Source organism: Palaemon carinicauda, chromosome 27 (assembly GCF_036898095.1).
Source record: "Palaemon carinicauda isolate YSFRI2023 chromosome 27, ASM3689809v2, whole genome shotgun sequence".
NCBI lineage: Eukaryota > Metazoa > Arthropoda > Malacostraca > Decapoda > Palaemonidae > Palaemon > Palaemon carinicauda.
Window position 1 is genome coordinate 48,659,053 of NC_090751.1, and position 21,916 is coordinate 48,680,968.

At 43.1% G+C, this 21,916-nt stretch overlaps 3 protein-coding genes across 3 annotated transcripts in view; 2 read left to right on the forward strand and 1 right to left on the reverse strand.

Moving 5' to 3' along the window:
* Nucleotides 1-3,666, reverse strand: part of LOC137620717 (dynein regulatory complex protein 8-like) — a 13,382-nt gene extending 9,716 nt beyond the window's left edge. The window contains exon 1 of the mRNA XM_068351076.1: nt 3,452-3,666. Coding sequence (XP_068207177.1) covers nt 3,452-3,554 — 103 coding nt within the window. The 5' untranslated portion in view covers nt 3,555-3,666. The remainder of the gene's footprint in view (nt 1-3,451) is intronic.
* The window catches only part of scat (VPS54 subunit of GARP complex scat), a 205,222-nt gene that overhangs the window by 3,940 nt on the left and 179,366 nt on the right, over nt 1-21,916 (forward strand). The window contains exon 2 of the mRNA XM_068351075.1: nt 4,319-4,405. The gene's annotated coding sequence lies outside the window, so the exon portion shown is untranslated. The remainder of the gene's footprint in view (nt 1-4,318; nt 4,406-21,916) is intronic.
* Nucleotides 13,858-16,398, forward strand: LOC137620893 (uncharacterized). The gene has a single exon (XM_068351338.1). It carries the CDS (start codon nt 13,858-13,860, stop codon nt 16,396-16,398), a length of 2,541 nt encoding a protein of 846 aa, XP_068207439.1.

The following is a 21,916-nucleotide window of genomic DNA, read 5'->3' on the forward strand; positions in this document are numbered from 1 at the left end:
TTTGGCATGATTAGGATATTAGAATGACCTAACGAGCATGTCCACTGTCGTTGTTTAATTATCAAATAAGCTGCTATCGTGCTAGTGACCTTAGACAACTATTGGCATCACCACAGCGTTTATCACATTAAAAACACATAACTTTGATTAGGTGTAGCCTACCATGTTCTGTGAGTATAAACCATCTAAAGAATAATTGATGATTGATTTTGGTACACACACACACACACACACACACACACACACACACACACATATATATATATATATATATATATATATATATATATATATATATATATATATATATATATATATATATGTATATATATATATATATATATATATATATATATATATATATATATATATATATATATATATATATATATATATATATATATATATATATATATATATATATATATATATATATATATATATATATATACTGCGTGAATGTATTTGTTATTTATTCTTTGGTAGTTATATTATTGTAAGTGTTTCCCCAGGAATTGAGAGCCTCATTAAAAGGATAAGCATGGGATGGAGAGCTTTTAGTAAACAAAATCATATTATGAAGTGTAAAATGCCACTTTCTAAAAAAAAAAAAAAAAAAAAGTATTTAATCAGATGGTCCTACCAATATTAACTTAAGCATCGGAAACGTGGAGCCTTACTAAAGCCATAGAAAATAACCTCGTTAGAACTCAAGGAGGTATGGAAAGATTAATGGTGGGACTGACAATAAGAAAACAAAAAACAATGGATACGGGAGCAAACTAAAAGAGAAAATATAGTCTAACAACGTGTGAGAAAGAGAAATGGACATGGGCAGGATCTATAATGAGAATGACAGATAGTAGATGGACATTAATAATGACTGACTGGGTCCCTAAAGATTGCAGACGAAACTGTGGAAGGTAGAGAAGACGATTGATTGACGAGCTGATAAAATATGCGGACCATAAACAGACTCGAGTGGAATCTCATATCAGAAGCCTTTGCCTGCGATGGACTAGCAACTACTGATGAGGATGATGTTAATAGCTTATTTTATCAGTATGTTTAGAAAATACATGACATTTTTTTTTCATTCCAAGTGGACGATAAAAGGTGCATGTGCGCCAATGTCCGTGCACCGTATTACTGATTTGGTCAGTCACGTTTCAGCTATGAAATCTAAATTCACGAGGGAAGGGTATATATGCACCCAATTCAACCATCACTTACGCCAATCCATAGCATTCCCTGTTTTCACCTCTCGTACTATGTTTTTTCCGTTATAAAACATGTATTATTACAACTTTCTGATGGTAAAGTTGATCATTCATAAGAATTTCAAGTAACAAATTATTATTATTATTATTATTATTATTATTATTATTATTATTATTATTATTATTATTATTATTATTATTATTATTATTATTATTATTATTATTATTATTGTTGTTATTATTCGGTACATGAAACATATTCATGTTTGTAGAATTTCCCTGCATATAATGATATTACTCATACGTCTCGAATAGGGTAGATCATCATTGTTTCATGCCATTGTGAGATTTTTTTTCTGTTACATCCTCTTGTATGGAGAACCTTTGTAGTTTTGTACTCCTTAATTCCTTTGTACTCTATTGTACCCGAATTACGTAATTATCTTTTATAAAATTTTGTATGTTCCTCCGTTTCTCGTTCTCGTACAGTTCGTATGCATAGCCTTGCCTTTATTTGAGTCTTCATATTATCCTTATTATATACATTATTTAAAAAACAATAAACCGCATCTCTCTCTCTCTCTCTCTCTCTCTCTCTCTCTCTCTCTCTCTCTCTCTCTCTCTCTCTCTCTTTATATATGTATACACACACACACACACACACACACACACACATATATATATATATATATATATATATATATATATATACATATATATATACATATATAGCGCTATATATATATATATATATATATATATATATATATATATATATATATATATATATATATATATATATATACAGTACTGTATATATATATATATATATATATATATATATATATATATATATATATATATATATATAATATATACATACATACATCTTCTTGTGTGTGTACAGATAAAGAAAAAATGGTTAGTATAGCTCAATTTGTTTTCCGAAGTTTAGAATATATGCAAATATCCCCATGATTATTTTGATTTCTTTCTAATTTATGAATTTATCCACCAGATCTTAAATATTTACTCTCTGTTTTTTTTTTTCCAAGAATGATTGTGATAGTCTGTGTACTATTTAATCCAGGTAAAAACATCGTATAAACGATAATGTTCTTTGGTAGGCCACCTATACTAAATGGGTAAATTTTAATTGCTTATATAAAAGATCATATCATTACTAATATTCGAAAAGAATTTTATAAGATATGATTTTATATAAGAATGGTCATCATTTCATTAACTTGATTTGTGCAAATGTAAACACGCAATGGTAGTAACAAATCATTTCCCTTAAACTAGTTTCATAATGATAGGATATCTCTGACTATTTTCAAATAACCTCTGTCGGGTAGACTTATTATTATTATTATTATTATTATTATTATTATTATTATTATTATTAGTCACATGTTCCATATGTAGCCATTTGTATTCAAACAATGATTGATTGTTTTTTGCATTTTTTGAGAAGTCCTAGTTTTTCTAATTTCCTGTGCAATTTTAAGATGAAATAAAACAATTGTTAACACAAATTTCTGTATCTCGATTTGTATTTACCCCTACCGGTCAGGTGTAGGCAACACAAGTATCAGTGTCTTTAATAATAATTTATACACAATATACTCAGACAAATAAATTCAAACGTCTTTAAGTTTTTATAACGATGAAAAACAGCACTACTGAAAAGATATTGTATACCATGGACATTGATAATAATTTTAATCATCACAATTATCCCATGACATTTGAGTGATTTTTTGAGCTAGTTATAAAATACGCATTCGATAGTTACACACGATTGCATGGAAAAAGAGTTCATGCTGGCATAAAAGCTAGCTAATTTCATACACAAACCACCAATTCTAATAGACCTATAACAAAAAATGTTCGAGTAGATCTTCATGTACTAGACATCAATGTTTTTGTCTCTTGAAGCATAAAGAGGAAATAAAGAATATAACTGGATATTTTGCCGGAAAACAGTTCTGTTTCTGTTCCTGTCCGAGTTAAAAGCTGTGTCAAGTACGATATGTAATGCCAAGTGTTAATTCCCTAGTAAACAATGACTGGAAAGTAATAAATCGAACTTTGTCTTGAGCCTTTATTTCAGAACTTAAAATATTTTCTTCTGCAAACGTAAAATCAGCAGCTATAGTCCCGATGCCCATTAGGGAAAACACATTGTCAGGGCAGAAAGGAGACGAGGAAATTGTTTAATTTCTTACCTAGAGTTCTGATGATCGTCGGTATATCTTTAACATTTACTACGTTTTTATCCTTATCCTGAAAGAATGCAAATATCTCCGTAAGTTTCTTATCCAGGGACATTGTTAGTACTCTATGTGACGTCTGTTTCCATGGTAACAACTGCAACCAATATGGAAAATATCATGACGAAACGAAATATCTCGCAAAGTTTTTGTATTATGCAGCTTCATTGATTTGTGGTACTGTATCTTATTTGACTATTTTGCTTTCAGAGGACAATAATATTAAGTCAGAGGTTGAAAGTTGATAAGACAATGATATACAAATACATTGCACAGTACTTCAAGAACTAATACAATAACTAATCAACGCACAGTTCCTTATAGATTTGAAGAAAATACTATGAATAAAAATAGGATGCTAAAACATTTACATATATAAATAGTAGCAAATACACAAAGGAAACATAAATTGGATTTTGGTGAGAAAAACAACATAAATACGCATGTAGTACTTATTCTGTTTACACTTTGGGCCCTTGCTCCCCGATGATATTCAGTAAAATATGACAGATATTTTCTTTCTAAATTATTAAACAAAAAAATGAGTAATATTGGTGTTTACTATTTGAGCTTTAAGTCAAAAGGAAAGTACATTAATAATAATCAAGAATAATAAGCTAGATTTTCCAACCAAGTAAAGTTTGGTGCTAACATTGGTCAATGATATATATTCTTTATTTGTGGTTAAACATATCTAGTGATTTTATGAAAATATATCTGAATCTAAATTAAATATATTTCATTTAAACACAATCGAAATCGAGTAAACCATCATGTAGAGCTTTATTACATTAAAACTTAATCCTGATTTTCGATGTACAGAACTAGCAGGTGAGCTGGAGGTTCGTCAGCTGGCAGAATAATCAACAACATCAACACCATCCTTGTCATAACACCAGAAATATTGTTGTGAGTTTGTTTTATGTTCTGCGTCAGATTAATATTTTATATGTTGTAAATATTGGCAGATAAAGCTTTTCTAAATTGATTACTAATTGATACAGACAAGAGGTTTGTGCTGCCAGGGCTTGACAACCGCAGTCCTTACCCTAAACCTATGCTGGCCAGTATAGTATTTAGACATAAATACAGCTTAAATAAACAGACCACAATGACTTGAGATAACTTATTTCCTAAAATATAGTTAATTTTAGTGGTGAGTATTGTAATCAGGCTACCAAAGCTAATAATGTAGACTGTATAAAGAGCAAGGTGATAAAATACAGTAAATTTCTCCTTCTCGAGTAAATCTATATAGTTACCCGTGCACCGTCACTATTAAACCTAAACACCTCATGTTCCTCAGCAACCTAACTTATCCCGGGTGTAAGTATGATAGCGGCCACCTGTATGTATTATTGTGTCCTAGAATACGGCAGTGTAAGGGGGTGCTCGCAGGGGCCGTTAGATCCCCCGTTAGGTAAGTAGGTAAGGACACGACTTGTGGGTAAGGTTAGGTGATGTTATTGTCCATTTTTAATGAACGTGTGAGGAACTGGCCACTGATATACAAAGGCTCCACTTATTCTATAGTCTGTTTCATCCTGGCTGGCAAATGGAGCTGAAGCACGGTTTGAAAGCTGGTCGCTGATAGGCAATCAGATCAGGCATTCTCCCCTTTCGCTGACCGACGACGAAGCAAAACACTGCTTTTGTCCGTGGTAAATGATGTTCATTTTTGCTTTATACCTCTTAGTTTGCGTATTATCCTCCTGGTTCTTTGGTCACACAGCTTAAAGGTAGATGATGAGTGCTACCTTGAAAAAATATCCGTATCTCAAAGTTTATGAAAAAATACGAGTTGAAGTGAAACGAACGCTGAAAAAATCTAATACGACTTCTTTTATATGCCGTTTTTTACCAACAAATGTTATGCAAACGTAACTGAAAATAGGTGGATTTTGTATTGAAGATCCCCTTGAATATCATGAACCTAAGAAAATAATGCATGGAAGGAAAATAATGGTGAAATATTACAGACTGTAACAAAGTTTCCCAAACACTAGGAGTACTGTACCATTATTTTATGAATGAATACAGTATATAATTTTTAAACTTACCACTGTAAGTGATTACACATCTGGTGAGGAGTGGCTGATAGGCTCAGGACAGATGCCAGTTTATAGATGAATGAAATTTTTAAAGAATACTCCATATTGCATAATTTGGTGATAACATTGAATATTATAAGAATGAATAATGCATAGGGATTCTCAGGTAATACAAATTGTTATTTTCATGTGTTTTTTGTTACAAAAATTGTTGTCTGGAATCAAGAACAAACATGAGCTCGTAAAACAGGTGCACCTGGAGTGTCAAGTGATTTTGCAGTAATTTTTTTTTTTACATTATAATGAACTTCCCAGCATTACTCTCTATCTTTTCTATAATGTAAGACCCCTATGACAAGAAGGATTGTTTCTACATTATTCTAACCTTTATGTGTACGGGAGCTTAATATGTGTAAGAAAAAATCAGCATATAGGGTAATTGAGAGTGGTTTAAAGATTCAATTCGTATTTTAGAATTTATTTCACACAGAGTGGATAATTTTTCACTGAAATTATAGCCTTCCATTAATCATCGGTCTGTTACCAAAGAACCAAGTAGATAAGACGCGAAATAAAGGTGAGCTACGAAGGAAATAATTAGAACTTCTCGTCATGAGTAACGGAATATTTTGATGATGAGAGGCGGGAAGCCTGCAGCACCGACAAAACGTCACCAGAATTTGCAATGATATCGCGGTACAAAGGCAAATATTTCACCATTATTTTCCATTCTTGTATTAATTTTTTAGGTTCATTACATTCAAATGGATTTTTTTCTACAAAATCCACCAATTTTATTTACGTTTGTATAACATTGGTAGATAAAAAACAGCATACAGATAGAAAAAAGTTGTATTAAAATTTTTCAGTGGTCATTTCACTGTAACATATTTTTTCGTATATTTTTATAAGATATGGATATTTTTTCAAGGTAATACTCATCATCTATCTTTAATCTGTGTGACCAAGGAACCAGGTAGATGTTATGCAAACTAATTATTATTACTTGGTAAGCTACAACCCTCTTTGGAAAAGCAGGATACTATAAGACCAAGGGCTCCATGAGGGAAAATAGCCCTGAGAGGAAGTGAAACAAGGAAAAATAAAATATTTTCAGAACAGCAACAACACCTAAACAAATATTTCCTATATAAACTAGAAAAACTTTAACAAAACATGAGGAAAAGAAATTAGATAGAATATTGTGCCCGAGAGTATCCTCAAGCAAGAGAACTTTAACCCAAGACAGTGGAAGACCATGGTGCAGAGGCTATGGTACTACCCAAGACTAGAGAACAATAGTTTGTTTTTGGTTGGAGTGTCCTTCTCCAAGAAGAGCTGCTTACCAAAGCTAAAGAGTCTTCTATGCTTATCAAGAGGAAAGTAGCCAATGAACAATTACAGTGCAGTAGTTAACACCTTGGGTGAAGAAGAATTGTTTGGTAATCTTATTGTTGTCAAGTGTATGAGCACAGAGGAGAATATGCAAAGAATATGCCAGACTATTCCATGTTGTGTGTGTAGGCAAAAGGAAAGTGAACCGTAACAAGAGAGAAGGATCCAATGTAGTACTGTCTGGCCAGTCAAAAGATGCCGTAACTCTCTAGTGGTAGTACAGTATTCAACACCGAGACAAACTTCTGAGACTTTGCCAGGGTCTGGGGATCATGGTAAATCTTGAGAACTCTTCTCTGCTTCCTACTCAGAGACTGGTATTCTGAGGCATGATCATAGACACCAATCTCCACAAAGCCTTCCCATCAGACGAAAGGATAACAATGCTGAGAAAGGTCGCAAGACCTTTTCTCAGATGAGAAGAACTTCCATCTCAATCGTGGTTACGTCTCCTCGGTCACCTTTCATCGCTGGCCCGTCTAGTTCCCACTGGTCGCCTCAGGATGAGATCCCTCCAGTGGCGACTCCAGTCCCGGTGGAATCAAGCTCACGACTCTCCGGACATCCAGATCCCCATAGGACCTGCGGAACTGACAGACCTCCAGTGGTAGGTGACAGACGAGAACCCATGAAAGGGAGTGGACCTTCTCGTCCTCCCACCGGATTTGATGCTGTTCTCAGACGCTTCAGAAAAAAAGGGTGGGTGGCCCATGTGCTGCACCACACGACCTCAGGCCTCTGGTCGGAGTCAGAAAAGTACCTCCACATAAATCTCCGAGAGATGAAGGCAGTCTTTCTGGCCCTTCAACAGTTCTAACAGTTCCTGGCAGGCCACTCAGTGGTGGTGATGAGCAACAACACCACAGTAGTGGCTTACATCAACAAGCGAGGAGGTACTTTTTCGGCAGCAACTTTCCCATCTAGCAGTAGAGTTACGGAGATGGGCCGAAATCCACTCGATACCACTATCGGCATGCTTCATTCCGAGCAAAAGGAGTGTGCTCACTGACAACCTGAGCAGAGCATCTCAGGTAGGGAGTACCGAGTGATCTTTGGATCATCTAGTAGCCAACAAAGTCCTGACTTTGTTGGGTTCTCCGACTGTGGACCTCTTCGCAATGGCCCTGAACTTCAGGCTCCCGCTGTATTATTCCCCAGTCCCAGACCCCAATGCTCTCTGGCAAGATGCTTTCCAACAATGGTGGGACAACATTGACGTTTACGTCTTTCCCCCGTTCTGTCTTATGAGGAGGGTACTCAACAAGACCTGAACATCGGTTAATCTTTCAATGACCCTCATAGCTCCGCTATGGCACCACGCAAAATGGTTTCCGAACCTTCTGCAACTCCTAACGGAGCCTCCAAGAGAACTCCCTCCACGACACAATCTACTCAAACAACCACATCCCAATATATTCTACAAAGCCGTTGCTTCATTACGACTTCACGCCTGGAGACTATCCAGCATCTCCTCTCTCAGAGAGGATTTTTGCAACAAGTTGCGATTAGGATGTCTGGATACCTGCGTAAGTCATCAGCAGCAGTCCACCAGGCAAAGTGGAAAGTCTTCTGTGGTTGGTGTCGTGGAAGGGGTATCTCTCCACTTGATGCCACTATTCCAGCAATAGCTGAGTTCCTCGTGTATTTGCCTTAAGCCTCGCCTTCAGACTGAAAGGAATGGACATTTCTTCATCGCTAGAACTTTCTTTACTCATACGGAGTTATGAACTTAGCTTACCTCAGTCAGAAGTGAGACCTCCCCCATGGAACGTGGTTCGAGTTCTCAGGTCTCTTAAGAGACCTCCCTATGAACCATTACGCCAGGTAACAGATCGCCACCTGACTTGGAAGACGGTGTTCCTGCTAGCTTTGGCTTCGGCCAAACGAGTCAGTGAACTTCATGGTCTCTCATACGACATCGCCCATTCAAGGGATGGGGAGAGGTACCATTGAGCTTCGTCCCTGAGTTTATTGCTAAGACTTAGAACCCAGGAGTAGCGAATCCTCGATTCGACTCCTTCCAGATTTCTAGTCTCCGTACTGTAACAGATGACCCAGACCATCTCTTACCCAGTGAGGAGTTTGAGGCTGTATCTTAAGAGAACAGCCGCAGCCCGTCCTTGTGTGCCTGCACTATTCGTCAGCACAGGAAGGACCAAGAGGAGGGTCATCAAGAACATCATCTCAGCGTGGATTCGCAGGGTCATTGACCATGCACTGAATCCAGACCCTCCGCCATCACGTCGCCCCAGAGCTCATGATATCAGGGGCATAGCTACGTCCCTGGCATTCAAGAGAAACTATTCAGTGACGCAGGTTCTTCAAGCTGGGATGTGGAAGCGTCAGATCACGTTCACATCCCTCTACCTGTAAGACGTAACCCAAAGGAGACTTGATACGTTCTCTATCAGTCCTGTGGCGGCTGCACAGCAGCTGGTTTAAAACCTCAAGCTCCTTATTGGACAAGTAGCAGAAGGTTGAGGGCATTGTTACCCGGTTTTAGTGTGCATGAATGAAAAAGTTTGAGTGGCCCTTATTCCTCTCTTCATTCTCCCTTCTCTTGGGGAAAGCAGCATCCTGGGTTCTCTGCACAGCTGACCTCAAACCACTGCCGGTTAAACCATGCTCCCTTGTGTACCTAGTATTAAGATTAATACTGCTGCGTCCCCTTACCCTGACTGGGTGTTATTGGGAAAGTCCTGGTGCACAATTTTTCCTTCTAAAGAACTCGGAATAACTTTACACTTCACACTTCTACATACCTCAACACACAGCTTGCGTAGGCCGCAAACCTTACGTAGCAAGGTTTTAGCGAGGCGCAGGGACTCCTTGAGTGCTGACACATCCAGATAAGGAGCCCCCGGGTAGAAGTCAAAAGCCAGATTGGCTGGGACATCCACCCTTCCTAATAGCGTGGTTTGTATTCCAGTTACGGAACAAATGACAAATTCGTAGATAATTTGTATTTTTCGTAACTATACAAACCTTAGCTATTTAAGCAAACTTACCCGCCAGCCATATCCCCCTTGAAGTCCTACCTCCAAGCAAAGTGATCTCAATCACAGGTGTGTGAGGGGGGAGCGGTAGCAAGCTACCCTTCCTACCCCCCGCTAACCTGCGGTATGGGTAGTTAACCCTCGTTAATAATTAATGGCTCGTCATTTCAGCTACGCCGAAAGTAATACTGTACCCCTATTAAATAGTTAAGGTTTGTATAGTTAGGAAAAATACGAATTATCTACGAATTTGTCATGTTTTAGAAGTATTTATAAGGTGAAATAACAGAATGAAGAGCAGATAAGTGAAAACAGGTTATGGTTTCTAGAAAGTAGTATAGGAAACCAAATAGGGGTAGGCTATTGACTATAGGGTACAGTATATGCATGCTTTGAGGAGAGTAGTGAGGTGAACTCTGTTGCTAAGAGTAACCCAGTAGTAAAATTAGCTAAAATTCCTTTTTTGGGAATATGGCCAGAACTACACTGCTGCAGAGATAGAGCACTTCAAAATATTTTCATAAGGTGTGTAAGAGAAGTGCAAACTGCTTTTACCAGGAAGACAATAAAGCCAACAATGATAACTCTGTCAGTTAACACTCAAGAATGAAATATGAAATAATGTTAGGTGGTGTGATTAGATTTTTTGCATTCAAATATGTCAAAACATAATTATGCTAATGGGATTGTGGTTTACAAAAATACTTTCAGATACAGTATTGTAATCACCATTTGTTCCGACACAGAGACTTACCTCGAAACACTTTCTTAGGAGTTACTGGAACCTCCTCTCAAACGACCAGAGTTTTGTGTAGTTTACCCTACCCCCATTTTCTATAGTGACCTGCCTTGCAGAGGAGAACGTGACCCGAGGGCAATGCCCAGGGTAGGCCGCGTGTTGTTTAGGCTGACCTCTCCAGTAAGTTTCCTGGTCGAGTCGTGTTATCACATGCCGCTCCTCAATTCTCTGTGCGACCCCCTTTGTGTTCGTGACCACGTGGTTACCACATGGTCTTGATTCTTTCACGAGTGAATAGTGCCTTAGCTGTGTTCTTTTACTATTGTTCCTGTGTGCTTTTACTGGCATTTTCAGTGCTTTCCCATTTTCTTTGTACTTGTGTCTAGCGATCTTTGTGTTGTGCTATGGAGCACTCTTGCCGTTGTCCTGGCCCTAGAGCCGGGAAATCGTGTGGGTCTTTCTTGTCCAAGCCCGATGTGGATCCCCATTCGTTGTGTACCTCGTGTAGGGGCAAAGCGTGTTCGCCGTCAGACACGTGTCCCGAATGTGTCGATTGGAGTGAGGTCCAATGAGTGAAATTCGGCACGAAGAAGAAGAAGGCTTCGAAGCGGTCTCCTAGGAAAACAAGCTTGTCTTCCCCTGCGACCTCGGCAGGAGAGGGATCAGATAGAGTTCCTTCTTCTTCCTCTACCCAGGGTAGGGGACGAGGTAAGTCGATGAAGTGTAAAAAGATGGTGCCTTTTTCCCAGGGGAGTGATGTTGCGGGGGAGTCTTCTTTGTCCATGGCAGATTAGGCGCCTGTAGGTGAGTGGGGGTCCGAGGGATGCGGCTCTCGCACGTAGGGATCACGTCTCGTCGGAGGACCCCATGTGGGCTAATAATGTTCCCATTTTATCACCAGATTCCTGGGTAAATGTCTCAGGTGCTTCAGCTACGGAAAGTGCCGTCTGCAGAGAAGAGTCCCCGCAAGAGGATCCGCTGGCATGGGATGTACCAAGGACTCCGTTGAGGTCCCCACTGGACATGGAGGAGGGCCTTAGCGAGTCCTTCCCCTTCATGGCTCGTTCGTCTGTGTGGATACCGACCAAGGCATCAGTTCTGGAGAGTTTTTGTCTTCCCTCTACGTCAGGAATACGGCGTAGCCCCAAAAAACCACCGTCTGGTACGAGGTCGAGGTACGAAGGCAAGTCAGACTCATCGGGACGAGACTCGTCCTGTTCGTCGAGTGAAGAACGTCGGAGGAGGCACAGGAGGAAGAGAGATCGGTCTGTGAGGAGGAACTCCCCTTCGCGGTCTCCCACAGGATCTCAGGACAGGAAAAGTCCCCGTTCCCCTCCAAGCAAGAGCAGGAGACCAAGCTCTCCGCAAGGGACATGGGTATTTGTCCCTGACGACCAGCTGAGAGGCTTATCTAAGTCCTCAGGCTTGATACCTGAGCGAGCAGGAGACAGTCCTCCTAGAAGGGCCTCCAAGAGCCTCGCCAGGGAGTCAGCCGATGAGCGGAGGGCCTCGGCTTGTAGGCTTAAGCCCCGTCCTAGAGACACTCAATCCGCCCAGAGGAGGGAGTCGTCTCCTAGGATGGGCAGCCTCGACAGGTCCCCCCATCGAGATGATAGATTGGGACGGGCACCTCCGTCGAACTGTTTCACGGAAGAGCCCATCCCGTCGGCCAGAACTTCGAGGAAGAGGGAAACGTCGGGCGACGAGGAAAGAAGGAGCCGAGGGTCTCGTCAATACGGAGGTGCCCGTGACCATGCCTCTCCCCAGCGCAGGACGGAGGAAGTGGACGGCGAGACGACGTCGGCGACGGAGGACTCCGCGTATAGGAAGGTACTCGCCTTGATTAGAGGCTACAACAGCCTGGTGGAACCCGTCCCACAAGAGGAGGAGGCGTGGACCTCGGACTTGAACAAGTTCCTAGCCGCACCTGCCAAGAAGAGGTCCTCGTTATCCCTTCCGGTGGCCAAAAACGTGGGAATTGGCAGGACCCACATAGACAGAGTTATAGCCTGCAATAGCGATTCCAGCAGAGGCTATAGTGCGGTGAAACTCCTGCAGGGACTGAGGTCCCAAAGTAAATATTACACCTTGGAAGGTAGACCAAATGGGGCGTGCAAGACAGAGGAAACCCTGGACATTCTTTGCCAGGGCTTCTCGGACGAAAGGGCGTCTTCAGCTTCCACCTTCTTCTTCCAGTCCGAGTCCGCGATGATGGAGGAGATGTCTAAGGACTTAGTTAATGTGGCATCGTGGTTGGACTGGTGGGCCACCACCTTAGTGGGCACTCAGATCCCAACAGACTCTATGGAGCCGGCCAAACGTGAGGTTCTGAACGAGTTGTTGGGGTCAGGTAGCCACGCCCTAAAGTTCGTAACGTTTCAGTCCTTAGCTCTCTCCGCGAACTGGGTACTGCGGAGAAGAGACGGCCTGGTCAAGAGCCTGCATATGAAAATCCCCGACAGAGAGGCGAAAGCACTGAAGAACATCTCCGTTTGGGGAGAGCATCTTATTCCCACCAAGAAGGCGGAAGAGTTAGCAGATAAAATGGCCAAGAAGAGGGAACTCTCTGTGCTTAAACCTCAGACGGCCCGGCGCCCCGTCTTCAAGAGACCCATGGCGGAAGCGCCCGCGACTGCGCGTTCCGCCCTGACGCAAGGAAGGCGAGAACCTTCGTCTGGACAATGGCCTCAGTCAACAAATCCCTCCGGTAGGGGACCTTCTTCGACGCCCCCAACTTACAGGAGTTCATATTCATCCTCCAGAAGAGGCCGAGTGGGCCGATCCTCCCGTAGGAGATAAGGTGGGAGGCCCCCCTCCCCTGCCCAAGCCTCAGGTAGGGGGATGCCTCAAACTCTCATGGCAAGCATGGAAGCTCCACGGAGCAGATCCGTGGACAGTAACAGTAGCGAAGGAGGGCTACAGGATTCCCTTTTTGGAAGACCCGCCTCCACTAATTCCAGCAAGTCAGGCGGACTGGTTGGTTCCCAAGGACCCGGCGAAAAGAGCAGCACTGGACGTGGAAGTTGCGACGATGTTGCAGAAAAGGGCCTTGGAAACAGTGAAGTTCCCAGGTCCAGGTTCTACAGCCGCCTGTTCCTGGTGGAAAAAGCGACAGGGGGTGGAGACTAAGTGATAGACCTGTCAGCCCTCAACAAATATATCCGCAAGATCACGTTCAAAATGGACACCCCAAGAACTGTTATGGCATCCTTGAGGGAGGGAGACTTTATGATTTCAATAGACCTCAAGGATGCCTATTTCCAGGTACCTATTCACCCAGCAAGCAGGAAGTTTCTCTGGGTGAAGTGGGGTGCCCAGGTTTTACAATTCAAGGCCCTGTGCTTTGGTCTTTCAACGGCTCCCCAGGTATTCACGAGGGTGTTTACGACAGTCTCCGTATGGGCCCACGAATGGAGGATTCGACTTATCAGATACCGACTGGCTACTCTTTTCGTCCTCAGAGGAAGACTTGAAACAGCAGGGCGAAGACCTCCTGCAATTGTGCAAAAACTGGGGCATCATAGTCAACTTGGAGAAATCTCAGTTGACTCCAACCAACAGAATGACCTACTTAGGAATAGTCCTGGATTCGTAACAGGTCAAGGCCTTCCCATCCATAGACAGGCTAAACAACCTGGACCAAGTTCTCCGTCCCTTCCTTCTAGGTCATCCCAGAAGAGCGAAGGATTGGCAGAGGTTGGTAGGACATCTGGTGTCCTTAGAGAAACTAGTTCCACACGGGAGACAGAACTTAAGGAGGGTTCAATGGAACTCAAAGGAAAAGTGGAACCAGAAAAGTTCCCTGGACATAGTGGTTCCAGTCCTGCAAGAGACCAGACAAGCCTTAGAGTGGTGGCAGGATCGGTCACACACTCTAAAAGGGATGCCACTGTACGCCCAGCCTCCAGAAATCCTTCTGTTTACGGATGCATCGAAGGAAGGATGGGGAGCGCATCTCCGGGAAAAGACAGCGAACGGGACTTGGACAGAAAGCGAGAAATCCCTACACATCAATGTCCTGGAGATGAGAGCGGTCCAGGAAGCCTGCAAACACTTCAAGGAAGACTTGAAAGGGAATTCGGTGGCCCTGATGTCGGACAATGCAACAGTGGTAGCATACGTAAAGGAGGGGGAACTGAGATCAAAGGAGTTGTGCGATCTGGCCCTTTAGATCCTGGAATGGGCGGAAAAGGAGAAAATCATCCTGACAGCAAGATTCATTCAAGGGAAGAAGAACGTCCTAGCAGACGGCCTCAGCAGAACAGGACAAGTAGTAGCGACGGAGTGGTCCCTGCACCCACAAGTGGCAAGCTACGTCATTCAGATGTGGGGGTCCACAGTAATGGATCTGTTTGGAACAAGGCTGAACGCACAACTCCCCGTATTCTGTTCTCCTGTCCCAGACCCAAAGGCGGCAATGGAAGACGCCTTTCAACACAGATGGGACGGCCTAGACGTGTGCGTTTTTCCCCCCTTCTCCCTAATAAGACAAGTCCTCAACAGGGTGAGGGCAGCAACCAACCTAAAGATGACTTTGGTAGCGCCTTGGTGGCCGGAGAGAGAGTGGTTCGCAGACCTAAAGAGTCTCGCCACTCTCCCTCCCTGGCCTCTTCCCAACAATCCAGACGTATTGAGACAACCACATTTTCAGCGGTTCCACGGAAACCCACAAGCCCTTCGTCTTCACGCCTGGAGGTTATCCAGCGTCTCCTGAAAAGACAAGGGTACTCCAGCAAGACAGCTAGGAGGATGTCCCTTTACCTGAGGAAATCTTCCACGGCCGTCTATGAATCCAAGTGGACGTTGTTCGTTAAATGGTGCAAGGACAAGAAGATAGAACCCTTAGAAGCATCCGTGCCCATTATAGAGGATTTCCTGGTCCATCTCAGGGATAAGTTGGCCATGTCAGTCCCGGCAATTAAAGGAGTTCGAGCTGCCCTTGGTCAAGTTTTTCTCCTGAAAGGCATAGATTTAGGTTCTTCCAGACATATTTCCATGCTCATCAAGGCTTTCGAGCAGTCATGCCCCCCTTCTGCCCCTAGAATCCCGAATTGGGACCTGGCAAGGGTTCTGGATATGCTCCGAAAACCACCATTCGAGCCCTTAAAAGACATCGTAGACAAGAATCTCAAGTTCAAGGTGGTCTTCTTGTTAGCATTAGCCTCAGCTAAGAGGGTGGGCGAGCTACATGGATTATCGTATGAGGTGGAGCACTGTAGAAGATGGAAGGAGATAACCTTTAAGTTTGTCCCCTCCTTCGTCGCCAAGACACAGAACCCGAGGTTTGAGAGCTTTACCATCCCTGCAATCCCAAATGAAGGCAACCAGGAAGACTTGAAATTGTGCTCCGTCAGGGTAATTAGGAAGTATCTTAAAAGAACGGCTAAGCTCCGCCCGTCTATTAAGAACCTCTTTGTTTCCTGGGGTAAAACAAAAAAGATCATCTCCAAGAATACAGTTTCGTTTTGGCTTAGACAAGTAATTATGCAAGCCTACTCAAATGAGGGGATTTCAGTACCAGGAAAACCTAGGGCTCACGATGTTAGGGATCTAAGTACCTCCCTAGCATTCGAGAAGAACATGTCGGTAGCTCAGGTCCTACGAGCAGGAACTTGGTCTAACCAGTCGACATTCACCGCTCATTACCTCAAGGACTGTACAAGGAAGTCCCTGGATGGGTTTTCGATCGGGCCTGTCATCTCAGCCCTACATCAGGTTTGACGGCTTAAGCCCCAGGCTCAATCGCGAATTCACAAATGATCTAGACACAAGTAAGCTTATCTTTCGTTTTCGCCTTATTCCCACTTTTTCTCATACTATTAGTCGTCCTTGGAACTATCGCTCATGGGACAAGTCTCAAGAATCGCCAATATACATCAAGCACAACAAGGAATATTTGGAAGGGTAAGTGTTATAACACACTTAATGAGTCCCTTATGTAGTTTATCCTACTGTCCATCGGGGTCTAGGTCTAGAAGGCACTCCCTCCTCCTAAAGTGTAAGTCTCCTAAGAAAGTGTTTCGAGGTAAGTCTCTGTGTCGGAACAAATCACAAATTTTTAGTAATTTGTATTTTTCAATATTAAACTTAGCCGGTGATTATATAAGCTGCAACTCTGTTGCTCGACAGAAAACTCTACGTTAATAATCCGCCAGCGATCGCTTTACAGGTAGGGGGTGTACATCAACAGCGCCATCTGTCGGGCAGGTACTCAGTACTCAATGTAAACACAGAACTCAATTTTCTCTCTGTCGGGCTACCGGCAAGACCTACTAATTTGCTGTTGCTAACTGGATTTGTTTTCACAACTATTTGGTGAAGTACACTATTCTAGTTTTGAGCTTTCGCTATGCAGGTGTTTTATCTTCATCTTAAAACTTGAACTCGTTTTGGATAGATTTAATTATGGTGACAAAGAGAGTATGGACTTTCTTTCACTTTTAAATGGCCGACCCTTCCCTTAGACGGAAGTGTGTTTAGGCTTTTAGTAATTATCTTATCACGTTATAGATTTTCCTATATATATATTTTATATCTCTCCGCCTTTATTAGGCCTCTTCGATTAACTTTCCATTTTTTATAAACATATAAAAAAAATAAATTTTAATGCTTTGTTTATATAGAACTTTCCTGAGAGTAGGCGGTCCTAACTTGGAAACCGAAGTTAATCAACGTTGAGCCCTTTATATCGTCTTTAGCTTTTAAAGAGCAAAGGATTTAAAACTTTTTAAATGTAATTTTTTATGAAAGAATTTCTTTGATAGTTTTCGTACTGTTTTCAAAGATGAACTAACGTTTAGTTTTTTATGCTACGCAGTTGTTGACGTTCAGGACGTTCAACGTGCGCTCTATCGTTACGATAGAGAGAGAGTGTATCACGGTTTCACTTTGCAGTAAGAGTAAATCAATTCTGACGTTTTGTTCATTCTTTCTTAGCTTAAATGTTTTAAATTCTAATTTAAAGGAACTTTTTATTTGAAAAACCTTTCAGTTTTTTCCTTTAGTCAAATAACATGTTTTTTTTTGACGATATATAATTGGGCTCTTCTCTTAGGTGCGAAATCAAGAGAGAAAGAGAGAGAGAGATAGAGACGGAGGGAGAGAGAGGAGAGAAAACGTTCCGTTCAAGCGGGTAACGATGTTCTCGTGTTACTCACGTCCCTAGTCGCTGTACGGGGAGGAAGGATAAAACGTTTTTAGGTTTTTATTCTCGTCCCCAGGCTATGTGCGGTGAGAGATTGAAAACGTAGTTATATGAACTAGTGTTTAGTCTCTTTCCCAGCCACTGATTTTTCTTTTTATCTTAAAATATGTTTTCTGTTTTTTGCTGGTATTATGAGCTTGCATTATACGACTAATTTCGCAATTACTACCTTTTAATGAAGGGTAGAATTGCGTGTTTCAGGTAGAAATAAGTGCAAAACAGAAAATCGAAGTGATAAAGTGATATGCGCAAAGTGTTACAGTGTTGCGTCCGAGGCGCAAAGTGTTACAGTGTTGCGTCCGAGGGTTCGTCTGTTCGTGCCTGTCGTTCACCTAGTCCGGGACCTCTTACAAGCTCCCAAGCCCAGGGGAGAAGTAATGTCAAACGACTTATGGGTTCGAGAGGCCTTGACCAACGAACAGACGTTTTTCCCTCTATGGTATCGGGTGTATCTTACCAAGATCTCCCCTACCATAAGACGAGAGAGACGTTGTTTCTCCTCGCCATCCGTAGGCTTTTCGCATAAGAAACCTGTCACAAGGTTTCGGAGCCCTTAAGCGAAAGTCAGTCCTTTCAGGACAGGTCCAGCGTCCTGGTTACAGCCATTAGGACAGCTCTGACCCTATGCAGTCATCGGATAACTGCTCGCCGCCTAACAAAAGCGTAACACAGACTCCGAGAGTCTTTTTTTTGTAGGCAAAGTGTTGCGGTCACAGACGTTACCCTCGTCTATTACCACAACCATTTCCGTTGATCCTTAAGGGGTTGTATGGCAAAACATGCAGTATATGCTTGCCTCCCTTATGGAAGACTATTCTGCCGATTAGTCTGTTGAGTCTAGCCGTTTATCTCATCGATATCCTGGCTTTCAGCCAACCTAACGTTCCTTTGTGCTCACTGTTGACGTTGGCGTAGCTTAGTCACGTCAGTCAGGTTGTTTAGAACCACACTCGATGCGGTCTCGTGTGGTTTTTCAGCCGCATTTGGACGTTAGGCCACTGGCTGATGCTCCTGTTGACGTTCAAGACGTTCACTAACATCGGAGTTGACTTGTTTTGACGCTGTGCGTCAACTTCCGCATTCTAGAGTTGTTTTGACTGCTCAGTCTAGGCAGTCAAAGCAGTCTCGAGTGGACGCTGTGCGTCCTCACGCACCTGTTGTGGTTGACAGTTCAGTTGTTGACAGTTCACAGACTGTCAAGCAGTTACATGACGTTGCGTTCTGGTCCGTTACTATTGCACCAGTAAGAGACTCAGCTTTTATCGGACAAGGTTCCTGTAGATGAGGAAGTTGCTGTTCTCCCTCCTACTGATATTCCCTTGAGGACTCTGTCAGATGGAGAGGAGCCTAAAGCTGCTTAGCCTCCTATGGACTTTAATTAAATCATGATGATTTTTTTAAGGATCTTCGTCCGGATCTTTTTGTAACTGCTGCTCCTCGTTCGCCTAAACGTCAGAGCTTACACTAGGCCTAGCTACTTCGAAGCCGTTGTTTTTAAGCTAGTGAGTGCTCTCTCGCTCTCCTAGAGAGCGTTACGTTGGCTAGGCGACTGGTTTTTCACCAGGAGGAGTTTTGGGGATACAGCCTTTGCTTTCCCTTCTTTTAAACTGGTTTATAGAGCGAGAGTCTGATATGACACGAGAGAAGTTCTTGGCTTGGGAGTTCATGCCTCTGCCCAGATAGACTTCTCAATTCTGGTAGACTCTCCCTGGCGCCTAGCCAGGAGACGCTCCAAGTTGTTTACAGGTCAACTTCACAGCTGTTGTCGAGCCTTTGAAGTTTTGCTGTTCTATTATGTCACGCATAACAAGGCTTTCAGGGATGGTAAACGGTTCCGCCTCAGTCGCTAACCCCGTCTGTTGCCACACCTGCTCCCGTAGACCCTAAATGGGCTTTGCTGCAAGACATGCAGTCCAAGCTTGCGTCCTTGATAGAGGACTTAAATGCGGAGAAGAACCTTCTGGCCAACAACCTTCCAACCGGTCGGTTGTGCGCCCTGTTGACACTGAGGTAACCTACTCACGTCTGCCAGTTGAGGTGGTTACTCCACCGATGCGACCCAGTGTGGGTTGCCAGCCGCATGTTGACATTAAGCGACGCTCGGAGGTGGTTGTTGACGTTCAGGACGTTCAACAACCAGCAGAGGTGACTTGTTTTGACGCAGTGCGTCATCCTCAGCAACCCGGTAGGGTGTTGACTGCACACCCCAGACGGTCTAGACAGTCTCGGGTCGACGCTGTGCTTCCTCGCGCACTCATGGTTGTTGACAGTTCACAGACTGTGCAGCAGTTCCATGATATTGCGTCCGGCTCCGTCACGCATCCACCAGTGCGATCGGATTCAGCGAGCCAGACGTTACCCACTCCGTTGCCGTTTCCTCATCAGTTTCGGATGAGGAACCCTCTGATGAGGACGTTGCTGAACAACAAGACGATCAGCCCCCAGCCCTGCTATCCATCCAGAAGATGCTGAAGAAGGAACGCTGCTCAGTCAGGCTGTGGATGAGTCTGGTAGGGACACTGTCATCCGTGGATCAATTTGTGTCACTAGGAAGACTACACCTCCGTCCTCTTCAATACCATCTAGCTTTTCACTGGAAAAAGGACAAGACGCTAGAAGCGGTCTCGATCCCGGTTTCCGAAAAGATAAAGTCTTGTCTGACTTGGTAAAAGGACAATATCAACCTAAGAGAGGGTCTTCCCCTGGCTGTTCAGACTCCCAACCACGTTCTCTTCTCGGACGCATCGGACGTAGGTTGGGGTGCGACATTAGACGGTCGGGAATGCTCGGGGATATGGAACTCGAGTCAAAGGACAATGCATTTCAACTGCAAGGAGCTACTGGCAGTACGTCTGGCATGGAAAAGCTTCAGGTCTCTTTCAAGGCAAAGTGGTGGAGGTGAACTCGGACAACACCACGGCTTTGGCGTACATCTCCAAGCAAGGAGGGACCTACTCTCTGACGTTGTACGAGATCGCAAGGGACCTCCTCACCTGGTCAAAAGGTCTAGACATATCACTAGTAACGAGGTTCATCCAAGGCAACTTGAATGTCATGGCAGATTGTCTCAGTCGGAAGGGACAAATAATTCCAACAGAATGGACCCTCCACAAGGATGTATGCAAGAGACTTTGGGCCACCTGGGGCCAGCCAACCATAGATCTCTTCGCAACCTCGATGACCAAGAGGCTCCCAATATTTTGCTCACCAATCCCGGACCCAGCAGCAGTTCATATAGATGCCTTTCTCCTAGATTGGTCACATCTAGATCTATATGCATTCCCTCCGTTCAAGATTGTCAACAAGGTACTGCAGAAGTTCGCCTCTCACGAAGGGACAAGGTTGACGCTAGTTGCTTCCCTCTGGCCCGCGAGAGAATGGTTCACAGAGGTACTTCGATGACTAGTAGACGTTCCCAGAACACTTCCCCTAAGGGTGGACCTTCTACGTCAGCCACACGTAAAGAAGGTACACCAAGGCCTCCACGCTCTTCGTCTGACTGCCTTCAGACTATCGAAAGACTCTCGAGAGCTAGAGGCTTTTCGAAGGAGGCAGCCAGAGCGATTGCTAGAGCAAGAACATCCACCCTTAGAGTCTACCAATCGAAGTGGGAAATCTTCCGAAACTGGTGCAAGTCAGTATCCGTATCCTCGACCAGTACCTCTGTAACTCAAATAGCTGACTTCCTCTTATATCTGAGGAAAGAACGATCTCTTTCAGCTCCCTCTATCAAGGGTTACAGAAGCATGTTAGCATCAGTCTTCCGTTACAGAGGCTTAGATCTTTCCAACAATAAAGATCTACAGGACCTCCTTAAGTCTTATGAGACTACGAAGGAGCGTCGTTTGGTTACACCTGGTTGGAATTTAGACGTGGTACTAAGATTCCTTATGTCAGACAGGTTTGAACCGCTACAATCAGCCTCCCTGAAAGATCTCACCTTAAAGACTCTTTTCCTGGTATGCTTAGCCACAGCTAAAAGAGTCAGTGAGATTCTTGCCTTCAGCAAGAACATCGGATTCTCATCCAAAACGG